Source organism: Halichoerus grypus, chromosome 2 (genome assembly GCF_964656455.1).
Source record: "Halichoerus grypus chromosome 2, mHalGry1.hap1.1, whole genome shotgun sequence".
Classification (NCBI taxonomy): domain Eukaryota; kingdom Metazoa; phylum Chordata; class Mammalia; order Carnivora; family Phocidae; genus Halichoerus; species Halichoerus grypus.
Window position 1 is genome coordinate 61,932,845 of NC_135713.1, and position 19,970 is coordinate 61,952,814.

General features: G+C 43.1%; 1 protein-coding gene across 1 annotated transcript in view; it reads left to right on the forward strand.

The window, feature by feature from the left end:
- The first annotated feature begins 2,775 nt into the window (after window positions 1-2,775).
- NSG2 (neuronal vesicle trafficking associated 2) overlaps window positions 2,776-19,970 on the forward strand; it is a 54,481-nt gene continuing 37,286 nt past the window's right edge. Inside the window, exons 1-3 of the mRNA XM_036068859.2 lie at window positions 2,776-2,931; window positions 3,833-3,983; window positions 19,666-19,749. Coding sequence (XP_035924752.1) covers window positions 3,855-3,983; window positions 19,666-19,749 — 213 coding nt within the window. The 5' untranslated portion in view covers window positions 2,776-2,931; window positions 3,833-3,854. The remainder of the gene's footprint in view (window positions 2,932-3,832; window positions 3,984-19,665; window positions 19,750-19,970) is intronic.

Genomic DNA, 19,970 nt, shown 5'->3' on the forward strand with positions numbered 1-19,970 from the left:
ATGGCCAAATTCAAGAGTCTTGAAATCACCAAATGTTGGCAAGGATATGGAGTAATAAGAACTCTCATCTCTCCTGGGAATGCACAATGGTACAGACACTTTGGAAGATAGTTTGGCAGTTTCCTAAAAAACTAAACATACTCTTATCATATGATCCAGGAATTGCACTCCTTTGTTTTTACCTAAAGAAGTAAAACACTTATGTCCACACAAAAACCTGCACACAAATGTTTATAGTAGCCACATTCATAATTGTCAAAATGTGGAGGCGACCACAATGTCCTTTAGTAGGTAAGTGGATAAACTGTGTTTTACCCAGACAATGGAATCTTACTCAGTGCTAAAAAAAAGATGATCTAGCAGGCCATGAAAAGACATGGAGGACACGTAAATGCATTTTACTATGTGAAAGAACCAATCTGAAAAGGCAACTTACTATATGATTCCAACTACGTGACATTCTGGAAAGGCAAAACTATGGAGACAGTTAAAAGATCAGTAGTTGCGAAGGATTGGGGGAGAGGGAGGGATAAATAGATGGAGCACAGAGGATTTTTAGGGCAATGAGACTATTCTGTATGATAACCAGATGATGGATACATGTCATTACACATTTGTCCAAATCCATAGAATGTACAACACCAAGAATGGGCTCTAATGTAAACTATGAACTCTGGATGATAATGCTAAGTTTGGATTTAAGTCTACGATTTCATTATTTGTTTTCTGCTTGTTTCCTTTGTTTTTGTTGTTGTTCCTGTTTTTTCTTTCCTGCCTTTTTTGAGTTATTTGATTTTTTTTTTTTTAGTATTCCATTTATATTTCTTTATTGTAGTTTTGATCTTATCTCTGTATATTTTTGGTTATTCTGGGGATTAAAATAGATATAGCTAACTTTTCACTGTTTAGTGGGAATATACTTTACCACTTAGAATATGGAAACATTACCACTATAGTGGTCCACTTATCCTCTCCTCTTCATGTTGCAGTTATCCTATATATTACATCTACACACATGGAAAACCTCATAAAAATGCTCTAGTTTTGTTTTCAACTGTGAAACATATTTCCCAGAACTCAACAGAAGAATAATAGTCTATTATATTAAGCTTCTCTCAATATCGTTTTCCCATAAGGGGCTTTTCCACATCACTCCAGCCCCCTGTTTCTTCTTGCAGCCTCTCTCTTGATTCCACACACCAGGAAGCCTGGATTTCCCATTGCCACGAGACAGGCACTTCTCTTGGACCTTTTACTAAACTATCAGGACCTCTGGCTTGGAGTTATTAAAGGTGTGACTTCTGCTTGTGAATCAATCATAAGCTGTGTCAAAGGGACTTTTTTCTTTCCTTTGGAGACAACAATAATTGGATCAGACACAAGTGTTCACAAGTGACTCCATGTGGGTGTCTACATTGTGTTGTCCTTAGACGATGCTTGCACATGAAAATCATCCTGGTCTTTGGAAAGGAAAGAGTGAGAAACTAGTATTAAAGTAACTTCCTCTCATATATATGCATACTTCTATTAATAGTACCCTGGGCAGCTCTGATATGTTATAGACTTTACTGTCTCAGAAACATCTCTCTTTACACACACACACATGCACACATGCACACACATGTCCATTTCATTACTGAACAATACAGATAATATGCATGTTTTCTCCTGGCCTTTTAGGTGGTAGAGTGTATGCTCACCATGTGAGCACTAATTAAGGTGACCAAACAATTTATCATGGGAACCAGGATATTTTTGAAAGTGAAAGGGGATGCTATTACTAATGCCAAGACCACTCGACCTCATGATGTGCATCATAAACAGCACTGCAGCTGGGGATAAGTGACCAATAGTGATTTGAACCACAGCGAGGAGAAACCTGTGGCAATAGTCTTAATCTCAGAGGATTCTAAGAGTGTAAGAGCAATCCCCAGAGATGAAATAATTCAGCCATTCAGAACCTTGTCCCTGAGCTAAAAGAGGTTTCCTTGAGCACAGTCTCATCTTATTCACAACCACCCTGCAAGGGAGGTATTATTATTCCCACATCATAGATAAAGAAATGGAGGCTTGGGGAGGGAATACAAAATGTCCAAGATCTCCACAGTCAGAACTTCATAGAGCTGATACTAGGACTTCACCTTCCCTGATTCCAGACACCAACTTGGAAGCTATACAAAGTTGTGGACTGCATGCAAACATCAGTGGCCATGGATCAGGGCTATAGGTCCAACTCCTGGTGCTCTACCTGACCTGTGTGATTCCAGCAGCATTGCGAGAACAGTGTGCCCTGCTCTGAGCTGCTTTCCTGTTGTGATCACATTCCCACCTCACACTAATCCCATCACATTTTGCAAATGAGGGAAATAGTCTGAAAGAGCCTGGAAAAGTGCCCACTGCGTGGGAAATAATAAATATAGGTTTCCCTTCACTCCTTACAACAGGTCAGAGCACAGCGCAGGTCCTGAACCATTTTGGGTTTCATAATATTGCTCTGGAAGATTTTAAAAAGTGATTCCTTCTCCTAATGAATATGTCTTTTTCTTCTGTTTTTCTAAAGACTCAAGGATTGCTTATTCTATGGTTATTATTATTATTATTATGGCCAGAATCCCTCCCACTTTCTTGAAACCATTTTGTCCCATGCCCTGGTTGTGGCCATGCATGAGAAACAGCAGGTGGTGCCAGATGACAGATGGTGTGGGAGCCCGTTCCCCGATGGGAGGGGGCGCGAGCGAAGGAGCAGGCAGGCAGCTGCCAGGAGCTCTTCCCCTTGCTCGCGCCTCGCTCTCAGAAACTCCCAATCCAGACACAGGCAAGGCGCTGTCCTTTCAGCACCACAAGCTCGGGCTGAGGAGGGAGGACTCCTGGCCGTCCTCCTCCTCTTCAAATTGGCTTGAATCTGCTCTGACCCCCCAAGAGTGCATCACAGTAAGTAGGCATTTGTTTTTGTTATAACCACTCCTCAATATCCTCCGACCCTTTACCATCCCTTTGATCTCCACAACAATCCTATTTTGTCTAATAATGTTCCATCAGCAGGATTGACAAGAGAAATCCAGTTGTCTGGGCTTCTAGGGGTGGGGTGGGAGCATCGTTTGACTTCCAAGGGAGCTTGAGAGAAATAAATGTGATTTGTTTATTTAGTTGGCAATCTTGCAATACGGGGGTTGCTAACTTTCCATGGAAGCAAAAAAAAAAAAATGGCCCTTCGCTATTGAGGAAATGGAGGCATTCCATGGCTGAATAACAGGATCAGGTTCAAGCCAGCCTTTTTTTTTGTTTTAGGAAATTGTATCTCTTGTACAATCTACATATCATGTGAAAGGGTACGGTACACATAGAGACACTGAATGTATTTATTGTGGTTTAAGGAGATTGCTGAAGAAAAGCCAACATCATAAAATAGCAAGGTGGTAAGGTGTGGTGGTAAGGTGAAATTTATCATACTGCAGGGTGACCCAGAATAATAGGATTTAATTTTGCAGTAAAAATAAGCTTTTCACTGAAATTATATGACTGTATTAGCTCTAGTATCTTGGATTTTTTTTAAAGCTTGTATATTGTTTGTGTAAGTCTGGGATTTCCTTGAGTTTTCCTGAATTTGAGGGCTGTTGAACTCCATAGGCAGGTGGCATATTTTGATGATTAAAGAAGTTTTGCTGGATAATGAGAATCATGTCATGAAATCTAGCAGAAGATATATAGATGACTGATCTCTACACTGAAATCCGAGTGGACCCGTTGAGGACACTGCTGTTTTCTCTGTCGTCAGCCCTCTCTTACCCTGCTTCACCTCCCACTGTAACCAGAACCCCACTGCTTGCCTTAGGTCTGGGAAGAAAGGCGTAAGGATGGTGAAGCTGAACAGTAACCCCAGTGAGAAAGGAACCAAGCCGCCTTCGGTTGAGGATGGCTTCCAGACCGTCCCTCTCATCACTCCCTTGGAGGTTAACCACTTACAGCTGCCTGCTCCGGAAAAGGTAAAGCAGTTGCTCTTCTCCCCATCAGTCCCTCATGCTCCCCCCATCTCAGGAAATAAAGCAGTAAAAATTCCACCTCTCCAAACCCTTTCATTCCCTCTACCAAATATGTCCCCTTTCTTGTAAAATGTAGTCATTCCTTCCAGAGACATGACATCTCTTGTGTTATTTCAGGTTTATGGTAAGTGTTTACTCATTTTTTGTTCACATATACATACATGGGCAAGAAAATCTTTCTTTTTTAAAGTTTTATCATAGCAGATGAATACTAATAAGCTTGTGGATGGTGATGGAGAAAATTGTCTTGATTATTGGGGGGAGGTGTTTCAAAAATTCACTGGTATAGATTTGAGGACAGAGATATTGGATGCAGTCCAATAAGCATTTAGTTTGCACCTGCTAAGGCCCTATCCCTGTGCTACAAGTTGGTTATGAAAAGGCAAATTACAAAATCCCTATCTAGTGTAATGCTTAATGTAATGCATCAGGGTAAATGTTATACCTGAGAATTTCACAGGTTATGAGAGCACAGGGGTGGAAACAATTAAATTCTCTTGGGGTGGGAAGGGACTGAAGAACAGATTAGGTAAACTGCAGAGGAGAACATTTGAATTTGGCTTGCAAAGGTGAGTGAAAACCTTCCAGATAGACCATAGGAGGAAAAGACATTTAAGACATATGCAAAGCATGGAGAGCTTTTGAGAAATAGCATGACTAGAGTAGAGTGTCTTTGGGGAGGCGTGGCTGGAAATGAATGACTGGCTGATGGCACATCTCCTGACATGGGAGTAGTCCATGAAGAATGGAGGTGGGCATTTATACAAAGGTGGGCAACGATACAAAAGTTACCCAATGGGCAGAGCTGGGAGAAACGTTATTGTTTAAGATCCAGTTGAGAGAACTTGGGGTTTTATAATATGAGCTTTTGCACACTGTGAGAGATAGATTTGGAGGTAAATGATGGAGTTCCCTGGCTGAAGAGCAAACAATGGATCATTCCATCTGTTTGATTTTCTCATTGGCATCTCCAGGAGGGCATTGTGTGTCTTAACCAATTGGCTCTAGCCAATGAACAGAAGAGGAGCCAAAGCTAGATAAAGGGCCTGGCTGATTGGCTGGGGGTTGAGTCATCTGTTTTGAAAGTGCAGAGGTTGTCAATATGAGAATGTGCATGGGGGTGGCAGAAATAAAGAATCCTTGAGCCATCCTGTGAGACTGATAAGGCTTTTAAAAATAAAATGTGAACAGGCACTTAACACTAAAGAAATGTAAAAGAACAGTATTAATTAGGTATCTGCTACATGGATAACAGAGGCTCTCAGTTTTTGGCTGCATATTAGAATCACCTAGGGGAGCCTTTGAAAATCCTGATATCAAGGGTACACCCCAGAACAATTATGTCAGAACCTCTGGGGGCGAGACCCAGGCAGCAGTATTAATTAAATCTCCCCAGGTGACTCATGCATGCAGCCAAAGTTGAGAACCACTGCGTTAGATGCACATTTCCCCATGGGAGTCAGGGATTATGCACTCAAATTTATAGGTGAAAAGGTGAAGGATCAGAGAAATTTGGTTAGTTATCCATGCTTAGAGAAGGAGTACATGGCAATGCTGGAATTTGAACCCAGATATAATGGAAATTGGAGAGGAGCAAGGGGATATTTTCTTGAGGTTTTGTGAGGTTTCAGGAAGATTGTTTACCCTTCTGCCAACAGCTACAACCTGGAAGATCTGCATGTCCCTAAAAGGTGCACAAGGAAAAGGGATTGTGGTGAGATCATCCCTCCCCCCATCCCTAGACACATCGCAAGTCATCCAGACATACCGTGGCCTCTGTTTCCCCTTACTCTCCCCATCCCACCCTTTTGCCTTCAAGGGCTTCCTTCTCTTCTTTAGAAAGGAAAAGGCACAATAACCATTGAGTGCCCAGTCCAGATGAACCAAAAGGCTGTCCCAAAGCCTGAAGGACAAATACACTGGCGACCTGCACGCATGGAAAGGGAAAGCAGTGCATCCCGAAAGATGCAAATCCCTACTGGGACACATCCTCACAGGGGCACATTACAGGCTCTTTCTGATGTTCATGACCAAGTCTTCCTACCAGGCACCACCATTTCCTCCTTTGTGAAGGGGAAAGGATCACCCCTACTCACAATGGTCAGAACAAAGTTAGATACGGCCTCATGTAAAGTTCCTGGCACAAAAGTAACTATAAAAGAATAATAATGATAATTTTCAAGTGCTTCCTAAATACTAGATTCTGTTCTAAATCATATGTACGTGCGGTGCGTGTGCACGCACACACACACACACACACACACACTTTTCTTTTACCTGTGAATAGTTAATAGGACCCAATAAAGGAATTGCTATTTTAATCCAATTTTTGATGATGACAAAACTCAGGCATGGAATGATAAAGTAACTTCCCAAAGCACATAGTTAGCAAGCATCCTGGCGATGTCTAGAGAACCCAGAACCTAAGCAGTGTTGTTCCAGAAACTTCACTTCAGCGGGAACAAGGAGCCAGCTGGCCTGGGAGTCCACAGACTTGGGCTTTAGCTCAAACTCAGTTGCAACCCACAGTGTGATTTGTGTAACTTGTTTCTCCTCACTCAGGCCTCTGTCTACTCTTCTCTGAGTCGGAAACTCTAGTAGTGGTTTTCTGTGCTAGAATTTTGATTTTATAATATTTACAAGAGTAAACAAGTTTTCCCGACATCAGAACAGATGTGTTAGAAGTGAATTCCACTTGAGAAGCCAAATGGGTCCTCCAAATGCTTATTTAGCAGCACAGACTCTGAAGCTACCTCTCTAGGAGGGTTCACATCTCTGCCCTAGCTTTTACTGTTTTACCTTGGCTAATGACTTGAAACAAATTTCCTAGACTGCCTCAGCCTCCTCATTGTTAAGTGGGGATAATATTGGGACTCAGGTCACAGGACTGTAGGGAAGGTGAGGTGAGTCCTGACACAGGGGTCAGCTCTTTGGTTAGGTTCCAGTCAGATGGTGAGTGTTTGAAGCCAAAATGTTCATCACAAAGAAGTATATTTGACATCAATGTTAAATCATATTTTTTCTGAAAATGTAAAATACAGAGTGTGCTTGGTGTGTGATACTGATAATCATCTTTAGATTTGTTCACTAAATGCACTATAGTATGGAGTCTATGAGTTTCAGGGGGAAAAGCTTTCAGAGGCCAAATGGAGAAATGAGCAGGTCTGAAGCACTTGTACTGGGCTGGGAATGGGCCACAAAGGCATTCATATCTGTTGTTTCAGTTAATCTTCCCAATGGCCCTGTGAGGGGGATTTTAGTGCACCCATTTCACTGATGGGGAAATTAAAGCTCACATCAATAGAGTGGCTTGCCCAAGCCTCAGAGATGGAGTGGGAGAGCTGGGGTTGGAATCCCAGTGCCCCTGAAACCCCAATATTTCCCTCTGCACTGTGCTGTCCTCAATAACAAGAAGTCTCCCACCTCCAAGAGTGCTTCCTCAAACCCAACATCCCTCATCCAAGGCCATGCTGGGTTCCCTGGACCAGCTGATGGGGGCTGGGTGTGATCCTCCAGAGAGAACATCCCAGCCCCAAATGCTTCTTCCCTGCCCAGTACTGGAGGGATTCATGCCTGCCTCAGGAGAGGAGATGGGCTAGCTTCCCACCTTGTCTAGTACTCTAATCATATCCTCCACACTGCACCTGAGGGAGCCTCCCAGAGTTGGGACCAGGTGCTTCTCCCATGGAAACCCTTTTCAATCATATTTACAGGCTACAGCTCAAATCTTTACCTTGGCAAATCCTTATCTGCCCCACTGGCTTCCATTCCCACCATTCCCACTTTGTACCTTGAACACCAACATGTCAGACATATCAAGAGCAGTGGAGGGTGATTTTTCCACCCAAGGGGTCATTTGACAATGTCTGGAGACATTTTTGGTAGTGAAAACTGTAGCAGGAGGGAACACTATTGACATCTAGTGAGTAGAGGCCAGGAATGCTGCTAAGTATCCTACAGTACATAGAATGTACCCCTCCTCCAAAACTGAAAGAATTATCCTGCCCCAAATGTCAACAGTGCCAAGGTTAAGAAACCCTGCCTTAGAGTTTTCCACAGTTTCCAGGGTGGTTCATGCTCCCTCCTCCTTGCACATGCCATTCCTTGTGCCCAGAATGTCCTTGTCACCCCTTGCCTGTCTGTTAAGCCAGTACTCATCTTCCTAAACCCAGCTCAGATGGCACCTCCCCTGGGCTTCTTCCCTAGCCACCCATCATTATAGCTATGATTTTACTTATCACCATGGAAGGTATCTACTCACTCATTCACCCAACACATCTTTTTGGGCACTTCTATGTGCCAGGCCCTGTGCCAGGCTATGCATATCCAGCCATAAGAAGCCAGGCCTAGCCACTGCTTTCATGGAGCTTCCAGTCCAGTGGGGAAGAGAGACTTCAAACAAGCCATCATACAAACAGATGCACAGAGACACAAGCTGAAAATGGGCTATTAAGGAAACAATACAGAACTGTGATGTGAGAGACGATAAGACTTGAGAGACCTAACTGTGATAGAGGTTGATCAAGGAGGTCCTCCTGAGGAAGGAGCCCCACTTGAGACCTGGAGGTTGGGTGGTCAAGGGAGTAGGGGCAGCGGGTCTAGTATGTGGACAGGTATTGAGGGAGTTGGAGGGATAGGCAGGAAAGTAGGTGGGCTGGACACATTGATGAGGGGGAGACATTTGGGAGATGAGGGGAGGTGGGCACCAGTTCATGGGGGGCTCAGTGTATTTTTTTGGAGGGGTTTAAAGCAGGAGAGTAATGGGATCAGATTTCTATTTAAGGAAGATTCCTCTGGCTGCTGTGGGCCACCCTAGGGATGAGGGACTCATGATGGGTCTCCTCTTCCTCATTCCTTCCAACGTATCCCCCTCGCAGCACCAGAGTAGTTTCCCCAAGACAGAGGTGACTGGTTCCTTGCAGCATGCCCACCATGAATGGTAGAAGTAGAGAAAAGAGTGCAAGGCAGGAGGTCAGCTAGAAGGCCACTGCTGTGTTCATGAAGGAGGTGGGGGGTGGCGCTAGGGCAGTGGCAGTGAGAATGGGGAGGTGGGTAGATTTAGGCTGACTTTGTGTCTGGTTGGCACTGAGGAGATTTGCCCACTAGGCCCAAGGGCCCTGGCTCGGCCTCATCATGAATCCTGGCATGCAATGGGCAGTGGGAAGTACTGGCTGAGCGAGGACCCCTGTCCCTTCCATAGCCTAAAGCTGGGCTTAGTTTCTCCACTTGACAGATGTGGGAATAGACTTAAATGTAAGCAGTTGGGTGACTTTTTCAGCCCATGAGTGCAAGCTCTTGAGAAGCTGAAACATCAATCTGCAGATAGCAAATTCTGGGACATGCCCGTGGGGCCTCGTTGCCTTTGGTGTGTCTAAGTGAGCACAGTTAATCTGGATATCCCCCACAACCCATCTGTGAGGTTGCAACCATTATTGCCGTTTTACAGATGCAGAAACAGACTCAGAGAGGTGAAATGCTATCCTAGGATACCCAAAAGAAAACAGTGCAGCCAAGATCAGCACACAGGTGTGCTGGGAGATGCCAACTAATGGGTGGCAGGTCTGCAGAAAGTAAGCCACAAACGGGCACAGCCCCACCTTGGCAAATCCCCAGATGAATCATGTATTTGGCAAGCCAGCAACCAAGCTCTGGGAAAATGTTCCTTTCCTTTCTACTGATTCCTAAGTCTTTACATGTCCCGGATGAGGTTGGCTTACTTGCTTGTGGAGGAAAAGAATGCAGACATTTGGAGATCCAGTATTGAGGTTTGATACACTTAGTATTTTGTATGGTAAACCACATGTGCTTTGCCATCCTAGAGGTCTGGGTTCAGATCTCAGCTAAGCTATTTCCTTACTGTGTGGCTTAGGCAAGTCGCTTAGCCTCTCTGGACTTTTTTTTTCCAACTGCAAAATGAGCATAATATCTACCTACCAGGGTTATTGTGACGAAAAAGCATGAAAATTGTCTAATGGCACACAAATGGTGCTTTATTGATATAGTTTCCTATCTTTCACTGGACATCCAGAATATGTGTCCTGAAGTTCACATTTTTGAAAGATGACTATAAAAATGAAACATGATACGAACGGGGTTTCCAAGGTGAAGGTACAGGGGATCCGACAGGGTGGACCTGGACGGATGTGGCCAAAGGAGATGCTTCTCCTGTCACTGAGTCCCGCGAGCCTTCTTGGCTTCTCTCATGGCTTTAAAAAGAGGGTTCTTTTTCTTCCTGAAGCACAGGATCAGAGAACCGCCAGCCATTCCCTAGGGAGCAGCAGAAATGCACATCTCTGCACATTTGAGGTTCACAGAGCCCCTTCATTCCGCTCTTCAGACACTCTCAAGACACAGATTATAAATCACCATGAATCTGGGCAAAGGCTCTGACCAGGCAATTCCAGTAAATAGATATAAAAATGACCACTCAGCATATTTAAAATTTTTATAATTTTAAAAATATAATTTTAAACAAAATATAACTTTTTACCTATTAGAGTGGCAAAAACAAAACAAAAAATCCCCGACCCCACAACATTTGATAAAGCCCAGTGTTGCTAGTACTGAGGCAAAGCAGATCTCCATACAGTCTGGTCGGTTATATAATTTGGTGCAATGTTTTGCAGAGGGTGTTTTGACATTGTTTATAAAATTTAAACTATGCGTACCTTCGATTGGTATGCTTCCTATTGGTAGGAAGTTACCTTATGGGTATACTCTTTCAAGTATGCAAAGGCTTATGCATAAAGAAAACCTGTGAACAACTGGAACGTTCCATGCGACTGGGCTGGTTAGATGAACCCTAGCGCATGGATGTGGAATACTGAGTGGTTGCTAGGAGAATGAAGCATTCTTGCTTGTGCTAATGTGGGAGGAACCACAGACACCCGCTCAGTTAAAATAGCTTTAAAGAGCATGGCACGGAGTCATCTCATTTGTGGAAACACATCTGTGTGTATGTTTTGTTCTTATCATTCATAAAACAATTCTGGACAGACGCACAAGAAACCATTAAATGTTCAGGGAGTAGGGATAAGGGTTGGAGGGTGGACTGTTTGAAGACTTTCATTCCATATTTTTCAAGCTTTATTTTTATCATGAACATGTATCAAATTTTCTACTTTTAAAAAATCACCCCCATTCTCACAGATGGTGAGACAGTCTTGGAGCACGGAAGTGACTTGCTCACACTCACACACGGAGCAAGCCGGCGTCCCTGCACGTAGAGGAAGGCATTATAGCAGTGCACTTTGAATTTGAACCCTAACTCTCCCACCTACTTGCTGTGTGACCCTGGGCAGGTTTATTAACCACTCTGTCCCTCTGTTTCCTCGCTGGTAAAATGAGGACAATAATCTCTTCCTCTAACAACTGTTTTAGGGGTGAAATGAGAAAATGCATGTCGAGTGTTCACCCCAGTGTCCAGCACAGAGTAGATGCTAGTGCGAGGCTGTTGTTATTATTGTTGTTGCTTATTACCATTCTCATCTGTTTGTGGGCAGCACAGGGCTGGCCCCAGGCCTCAAGGAGTGCTGAGCAGTGAAGTGGGATGGGCCTCTGGACCACAGAAGACAAACCCAGGGGCAGATCTGTGGATCTCTACTATAAAGATTCCAGCTCAGGAGGCTAGTTTCCACTCAGAACAGGAGTTGGAGGCCTCCCCACACCTCAAACTCCAGAGAGGACCATATGGAGAGTCCCTCATGTCCCCTCATGCTACGTACTGCCGGGGGGTTGGACAGTCATAGGCTTAGTGGGCTGGCCGGTGCATTTGAGGCCATACCGGCCCACCTTCCATTCTGCCTCTGAAAAAGTAAAAGCCCAGCAAGGAAAAGAGACCTGATCCCATGGAAAGAGCCCTAGACTGGGAATGAGCAGGCCCTTACTAGAGTCCCGCTTCTGACCCAGTCTTGCGGTGTGACCTGTAGCAAATACCTTCCCCTCTCTGGGCTCCCATCTCCCCATCTGTGAGTTGATAGGGTTGGACAACACTACCGTTAATGTCCTCTGAGCACTGACATTTTACCCTGTGTTCTGGGCCCTTACCAAGCTTTGAGGGCCCAGAGAAAGAGAAGAGACTCAAACCCAAAAAGATGGACTATGGGTTGAGAGGTGAGCAAGGGAAATGGGAGAAAGTTCCCAACTAAGTATTCAGGCCCCATCTGGTCAATTTCACCTTATCTCTTTACAGATGGGATTCATTCATTCAACAGTATGTATGGATTCCCCTCGTGTGTACCAGGTGCCACAAGATCAGAGTTAGAATTCTTGAATGGTGACCTTCCTAGTGGGTGGCACTTGGATCTGAGCCAAAAGCTTAGATTCAAGCTTTGGTTCTGCTTCTTAGTGGCCTTGTGAGGTTATGAGGTCATTTCTGCTCTCCAAGACTCAGGTTCCTCATCTGTACAATGGGGATAATCATTCTTACTTCAGAGTGATTGAGAGGGTTTCCTATGATATAAGATGTATAGCTTTTGGCACAGTGGCAGTGGGTACCCATTTTATTTTATTTAAAATTTTTTAAAGATTTTATTTATTTTGGGGAGTCAGAGAGAGAGAGAGGAGGGGCAGAGGGAGAGAATCTCAAGCAGACTCCCTGCTGAGCACAGAGCCCAACTCAGGGTTGGATCCCAGGACCTTCAGATCATGACCTGAGCAGAAATCAAGAGTCAGATGCTTACTCAACTGAGCCACCCAAGCGCCCCTGGGTACCCATTTTAAAACAATGATAGGAAAGAGCAAGGTAATCTTGAGTTTGAACCACCAGTTCAACTACTTACCAGTCATTTGATCGTAGGCAAGTGACGAATTCTCTGAGGCTAAATTGTCTCATTTGAAAAATGAGAATAATAATGATTTTAAAGGAGATACATGAAGATTGGAGAGAAGGTTGTGAGGAGAGTTATGAGAATTAACAGAGTACACATCAGTAGACCCCCTAGAACAGTGCCTGGCACATAGTAGGTGCTCGGCAGATTCCCTGTCCTGCTCTGAACTTCTCTCTTAGCAGCAGGGATGAGCAGCAGGGTCCAACTTAGATCTATTTTTGGCCTGTGCAAGTGCAGCTCATAAAAATACAATCTTGGTCATTGTCAGCACTTCTGCACTTTTATTTATTGTTCTTGCCAATCCTGGGGCCTCTCCATGTGGGAACCTCTTCATTATTGATAATCCCGGGAAGTAGTATTTTAAATTTTTATGATCTGTACTTTGCGCCATCTGAACCACCATGTATTATCTGGCCTTGCCAGTGAAGGGAGAATATATCCAGACTAGGGGTCCTTTTGGGATGAATAATTTATCCCATTTTCACAATGCCAATTATGTTAAATTATGTTCTTCATATCAGCCACTGACAGGACAATGGGGACTGATGTATAAATATGAAAACAAATTATATCTTTGCCCAAATCCACAATGGTATTTGAAAACCTGGAGGTTCATTTTTCCAAATCTTTGTAAGACCCCACTTTAAATGATAAAAAGCATAGAAAGGATTTTTCCTCTTCTCTCTCCACTTCCCCCCCCACCGCTTTCTGTTATTAGTCAAGAGCTCAGGGCTCCATTTTCCCCACTTTTTTTTTCAGCTGCAGAGAATAGAGCCTTTCTTTGCAAATGTATTTTCTCTTCTCTCTTTCTTTGCTTATGTAAGCTGATTCCTCCAAGGTACAATTAATGATTTGCTAACATTTCTTATGCTTTCCCCTTCATAGTACTAAAAAAAAAAAAAAAGCGACTGTTGCCGTATCTTCTTTTATAGAAGGGAAATGTTTCTGGCTCCCCTCCATGGGAACAGAACACCAAATTTCATGACACGCCCAATAGCTGGTTGATTCCAGTAACTCTGTAGGGTTGTATTTCTCCTGTTCTCTGCATCTTTCCAGTGTACCTCACTGTGGCCAGAGGCTTCTCCATTACCTGTAATATACATCTGGAAAGCCACTCTCTGGTTTATAATCCTTCCTTGGATTTTCACTGCTTTCAAGTTAATCTTCAAGATGCTTGGTGTGGCATTCAGAGCCTCTGTTTACCCCTCACTTTCACCTACCCTATGCTCTGGCCACTCAAAACCACTTCCTGTGGCTCCTCCATGTGCCAGCCTCCTGAGTGTCTCCTGAATGTATGCTGGTATATGCTGTTCCCTCGGTCTAGAAAACCCTTTTCCCTAAGTTTGGGGAGGCAAGAATGGAAACAAGAAGCTGGCCAGAGAAACCATTCATGGAGAGATGACAATGCTCTGGACTAGGGTGAAGGCAGTGTGACTGGACAGATGTGTTAATTTGAGAGAAGTTTTTAAGAAGCAGGAGCTGGTGCTGAAATGGATTTGGAGAGTTCAGGGAAGGGAGGAGTCATGGGAGAATTCCTGTATTTGACATAAGCACTGGCATGGATATTGCTGCTATTTGGGGGGGATGGCTTGGGGAAGAAATGTTAAGGGGCAGGTGGATCTGGGAACCCAAGAGCTTTGCTGTGGACATGGTATATTTAGGCAGATTGGTCCAAGGGCAAATGTCCAGTAGGGGAATCTGAATGCTGGATGAGGTCTGAATTTAGTTATAAGGATAAAGATGGACTTGGAAGTTATAGGAGTGCGAACACTCAGAGGAGGTGTGTAGGAGGGAAGCGCGCCCATGACTTCACCCTGAGAAATTCTATCATTGAGAGGTTAAGCAGAAGGGGAGGATCTTGAAAGGGAAACTGAGGAGAGCTGGTCAGTGAACAGGAAGAGAACCAAGAGAAATATGGCCATGGACCCAAGGGAGAAGGGCATTTCAAGGGGTAGGGAGCAAACAAGCCTACCAGTGAGAGGTCAGAGAAGAGGCCAGGACTGTCTGTTCTTGTTCTAGGCAAATGGGCAAAGACCTGCTTTTGATGTGGAGATGGGGTTCTAATGAACTAACATTTCCTTAGGGGCAATGGTAAAATATTAAGCAACCTGGGTTGCTTTTGGGGAAAATGTGGCTTAGCTAAAGAGAGGAGAAGACTGAGGACCAGCCTGGGTCAGGTACCCACCTGACCTGTGGCCTGTGTTTGAACTTGGTAGTTTGAGAAATGGGGCTCCAAAACCAAAAAGAACCCATTTCATTAGAAAGTCACTCAGGGCATAAGCAGCCTGTCATAGGAGTTTAGGGCAAAGCAGGACATGGATTTGAAGGAGGGCTATGACCTCAACTCTGCCTAAACTCAGCACCCCCACCATTACTGCAAATGGTAAACGGGAGACTTTAAAAAGAAATAGTATATATATACTTATAAATATTACGTTATTTATGTATTTATTATAAATATTATATATAAATTATATAAAATAATATATAAATTCTCTCTATATATTTTGAACTTGATATAAATGAAATCATATAATACACAAAAAAATTTTGTGTCAGATTTTGTTCAAGGTAGTGTCTGTAAGATTCACCCATGTGTGTGGCATTCCATTTTATGAATAAACCATAATTTATGCATTCTCCTATTAATGGACTTTTAGATTGTTCTCAGTTCAGGGATATTATGAAAAAAGTGGCCATGAACATTTTATTTGTATGTTTTGGAGGATCCATTATATTTTGAGGTGTTTTTTTGTTTTTTTTTTTTATAGTGTTCCATGATTTATTGTTTGTGCATAACACCCAGTGCTCCATGCAGAACGTGCCCTTTGAGGTGTTTTTTTTTTTTTTTTTTGCTGGTGCCAAAAAAATCTGATTTTTTTATGCTTATTTACTATTTGGCCGTCTTACTAAATTCTAATAGCTTTTCAGTTCATTTTTCTTGGAACATATTTTTTATCAGCTAGAGCTTTTTACCTCAGGTAACAGAAAACCTAATCCAAATTGGATGAAGGCCCAAAGAGTATATATTGGCCCCTATAACTGCAGAGTTCAATGTGAACTTTAGGCAAGGTGTGATCCAGAGGGCAGTGTGTCGTCAGGGCCCATCTCCATTTCTGTAGATTCCTCTTAGCTCTGCTCTCCTTCATATGCCACCTTTGTCTTCATCTTGGCTCCTCCTTATTGTGACAACAATCTCTACAGAAGTTTCAGAACTCAAGTCCTCACCACACCAGCCAGAGGAAGAGCATGCTCTTTGAGGAACACCCATAAAGAGCAAGGAGGCTTCTTTCCCCAAGTCCCTAGTCAATATTGCCTCATATCTCATTGGTCCTAATCTTGAGCCAATCATATTTTGTGATCAAGAGGATAGTAGGCCCTGATTGGCTTAACCTACCATTCCTATCACGAAGGGAGTCATCAATCCCACCAAACCACATGGCTGCCACACAAAGGGGCAGCAGTGGGTTCCCAAAAGGAATATCTGGGGACTTTTGATCTAAATGGATGCTAGGGAAGCAACCACAAAATGTTTAATATGGTATTTAGAATGTTATTCCGACAGTAATATTTTTAAAGTTCTGTCACCTGTCTCAAAATGTCGGCTATGCATAGGGTCTTTTAAATTTATATGGAATGATGAAAATAATTTTGAGCTTTTTGAGAAGCTTTGGAAAAAATGTTTATAGAAATTGAGGGGCAGAGGGAAGGACTAAGAAGCAAATGCTTCTTAACATTTCCTCTGTGATGTGTAAACACCTGAGATCTGATGGCTAAGGATCTAGCCGCAAACAGATCAACCCAAAAGATGGTTGTTGGTTGAGATGGACTTGGCAGTGTGGGAAAGCATATCAGTTTTCTATCGTTGTACAATAAATTTCCAAAAATGTAATGGCTTAAAACTACACAAATATATTATCTTGCAGTTTTTGTAGGTCAGAAGTTGGGGCACAGGTTAGCTGTGTTCTCTGCTTGGGGTCTCACGGGTCTGAAGTCAAGGTGTTGGCCAGGCTGCCTTCTCGTCTGGCACTCAGGGTCCTCTTCCAAGCCTGCTGAGGTTGTTGGCAGTATTCAGTTACTTGTGGTTGTAGGACTGAAGTCCCCATCTTCTTGAGTGACCGGGCTGTCAGCTGAGGTCACTTTCAGCATCTAGAGTCTGCCTTCCAGCTGCATAGTCTTCTTGTAACAAGTCAGAGTATTTCTTCAAGGCCAGTAGGAGATGCTTTCTCTAGTCTGTTATGACGAAATTTTTTTTTTTAAGATTTTATTTATTTATTTGAGAGAGAGAAAGTGAGAGTGAGAGAAAGCATGAGTGAGGGGTAGAGAGAGAGAGAGAGAAGCAGGGTCCCCACTGAGCAGGGAGCTCAATGCGGGATTCGATCCCAGGACCCTGGGATCATGACCTGAGCTGAAGGCAGATGCTTAACCAACTGAGCCACCCAGGCTCCCCTCACCCAGGATATTTCTATTCATCCATCACTCCCTACCTTTTTTTTTTTTTTTTTTCCAGACAGGAGGTCAGGAGCATGCTTGAACAGCATTGTTCTTGAGAAGCCCTTGTGTTGCTCTTGTTGGACTGGGTAGGGAGGACCTGCAGGCTGACAAGTGCAGGCCAGGCTCCATTCCACATCTGCTTTGAACATCCATGGAAGAAAATTTGGCAGCACTCAGAGGCAGTGTGCAAATAAACATTTGTTTTTGAATGAATGGTTTGAGTGCTTATCTTCTATTAACTCATTTAAGCCTCACAACAACCCAATGAGATATTTATGGTTATTGTCCCATTTTATAGAGGAGAAAACAAAGACACAGAAGGCTTAGGAGTGGAGCTAGTGTTCAAACCCAGCACATACCCTTACACCTTCCTACAGCACTGACAGTATCAGTGTCTGCTCCACAGCATGGAATTAAGTGAGATATGCATGTCAAATGTTCCGTGCCTGCTATAATGTAAATTTGCAGAGCATGAGACTTATTTTTATTTTTATTTTTTATTTATTTTTTTTTTTTTAAAGATTTTATTTATTCATTTGAGACACAGAGATACACAGAGAGAGAGAGCATGAGCAGGGAGAGAGGCAGAGGGAGAGGGAGAAGCAGGCTCCCCGCCGAGCCAGGAGCCCGATGCGGGGCTCGATCCCAGGACCCTGGGATCATGACCTGAGCCGAAGGCAGACGCCTAACCATCTGAGCCACCCAGGCGCCCCAAGAGACTTATTTTTATTACCTGTGCCAAAGAAGCTTCTGCTTTCCTATTCTTTGGAATAGGAGGTAGAAAGAAAATAAAAATAACAGAACAACCCACCCCACCTCCCAAAAGACCGTCACCCTTATTTGGCTGCCTTACTTCCCTATTTGAAGGAGCCAAGGCTCACTTCCATTGTTTGGAGGAGCAGACTACAGAGAGGGGCGGGACACAAGAGCAGACTGACATCTGCAAATTTTGGGTTCTAGGTCATGGGGAGGAAGAGAAGTGTTAGATGGGCTGGTCGCCGAGCCTCCTTAACCAGCATATGTAAGTGCCACACAGGCAATGTTCAGTAATAGTAGTCCTTTCTCCATCCTTTCCTTTTTGAGCTACATTTAGTTAATGGCATGCCTTACAGACTTAAAGAATATTCTTCATAGGAGAATTTTTTGCTTGAGTCAGTACACTTGACTACTGTCTCCAGGAAAACGTGGTGGGAGTTTTCAGTGAAGTTTCAGTTAATTTAAGCTCCAGTGAGAAGTAAGAGTGATCATGGTTAGAAGGCAGCTTCCTTTTAGCTGAGTGACCTTGGACAAGTGACTTAGTATCTCTGAGCTTCCGTTTCCTTATCCGAAGACTGGAAATAGTAGTGGTATGTAGATAAAGGCTTATGAAGTGCTTGATCTAGTTCTGGCACATAAATAATTCCAAAAATATTACCCATTTTCATCTCATTTAACCCTCAAAACAAGCTTATGAAATAGGGATGATGATTATGATTATTGCCCATATTTTACAAGTGAGGCCCTGAGTCTCAGACAGCTTCTGTGTTCCCCTTGACACTGTGGCACTTGGCCATGGTTATTGATTATCTGTCAGGTTCTTTTTTTCTTTCACTTTGCCTACACAGTGGGATGGAGTTCCAGAAATGTCTTGGCAGGTTGACAGCATATCTTGATAAGATATTAACCACCTCTGCAAAATATTCAGACTTTAGAAAAACAAGATGATACAAGAGATTCAAAGACCTTTATGTTTTTCTCTGTGCAAGTGCCTAAGTCAAATTGGAATCAAGTATATATATATAAAGGTTGAGCTACAAGATGTTCATCATAACTTGTTTACATAACCCAAACTGTGGAAACAACTTAAATGTTCAACAATAGAGACTCATCGGATTCATTGTAGTATATGCATACAGTGAAATATTATGCTTCATCAAAAGGCAAAATACAATTGTGTATTTGTCTACATAAATATATGTTAATATATTGTATGTTTAAAATAGGTTATAATTCATGAAGTATGAATCTGTCGCATAAAAAGAAAGATGTTTATATAAATAGCACACATATATCTAATATATGCATATGTATGCATATAAAAACATCTGGAAAGGTGCGAACCAAATTGTCACTTATGGTTGTCTCTGTTGGCATGGGGAAGTATGGGTAATTTGAATTTTCTACTTTCTTGTATGTTTGAGAAGGAAGTTCTTTATTTTCTGATCTTTATGCAATGTATAAAAATTCTAGCTACTGAGAAAAAGAAAAGAAAAAAAGAAGCAGTTCAAGTCTCCAGTTGTGCTAACACTCGTTGAACATTTCAGGTGATTGTGAAGACAAGAACAGAATATCAGCCTGAACAGAAGAACAAAGGGAAGTTTCGGGTGCCGAAAATCGCCGAATTTACGGTCAGTTTCTTTACACAAATTGTAAAGCTAAGGCTGGCTTCAGCCAGCTCAAGACTCCCCGCGCTAGTAAAGCAGGTGCTACTGGGGAGTGGGAAATGATAGAGGCTATTTCTGGAGGATTTCTTGAGGCCACACTATCTGGCTCACTGAGTCTAATCAAATAACAAAAGCTCTGCCTCCGGAGGACTATTTATGCTCTCTTCTGCTCTGGAATGCTCAGA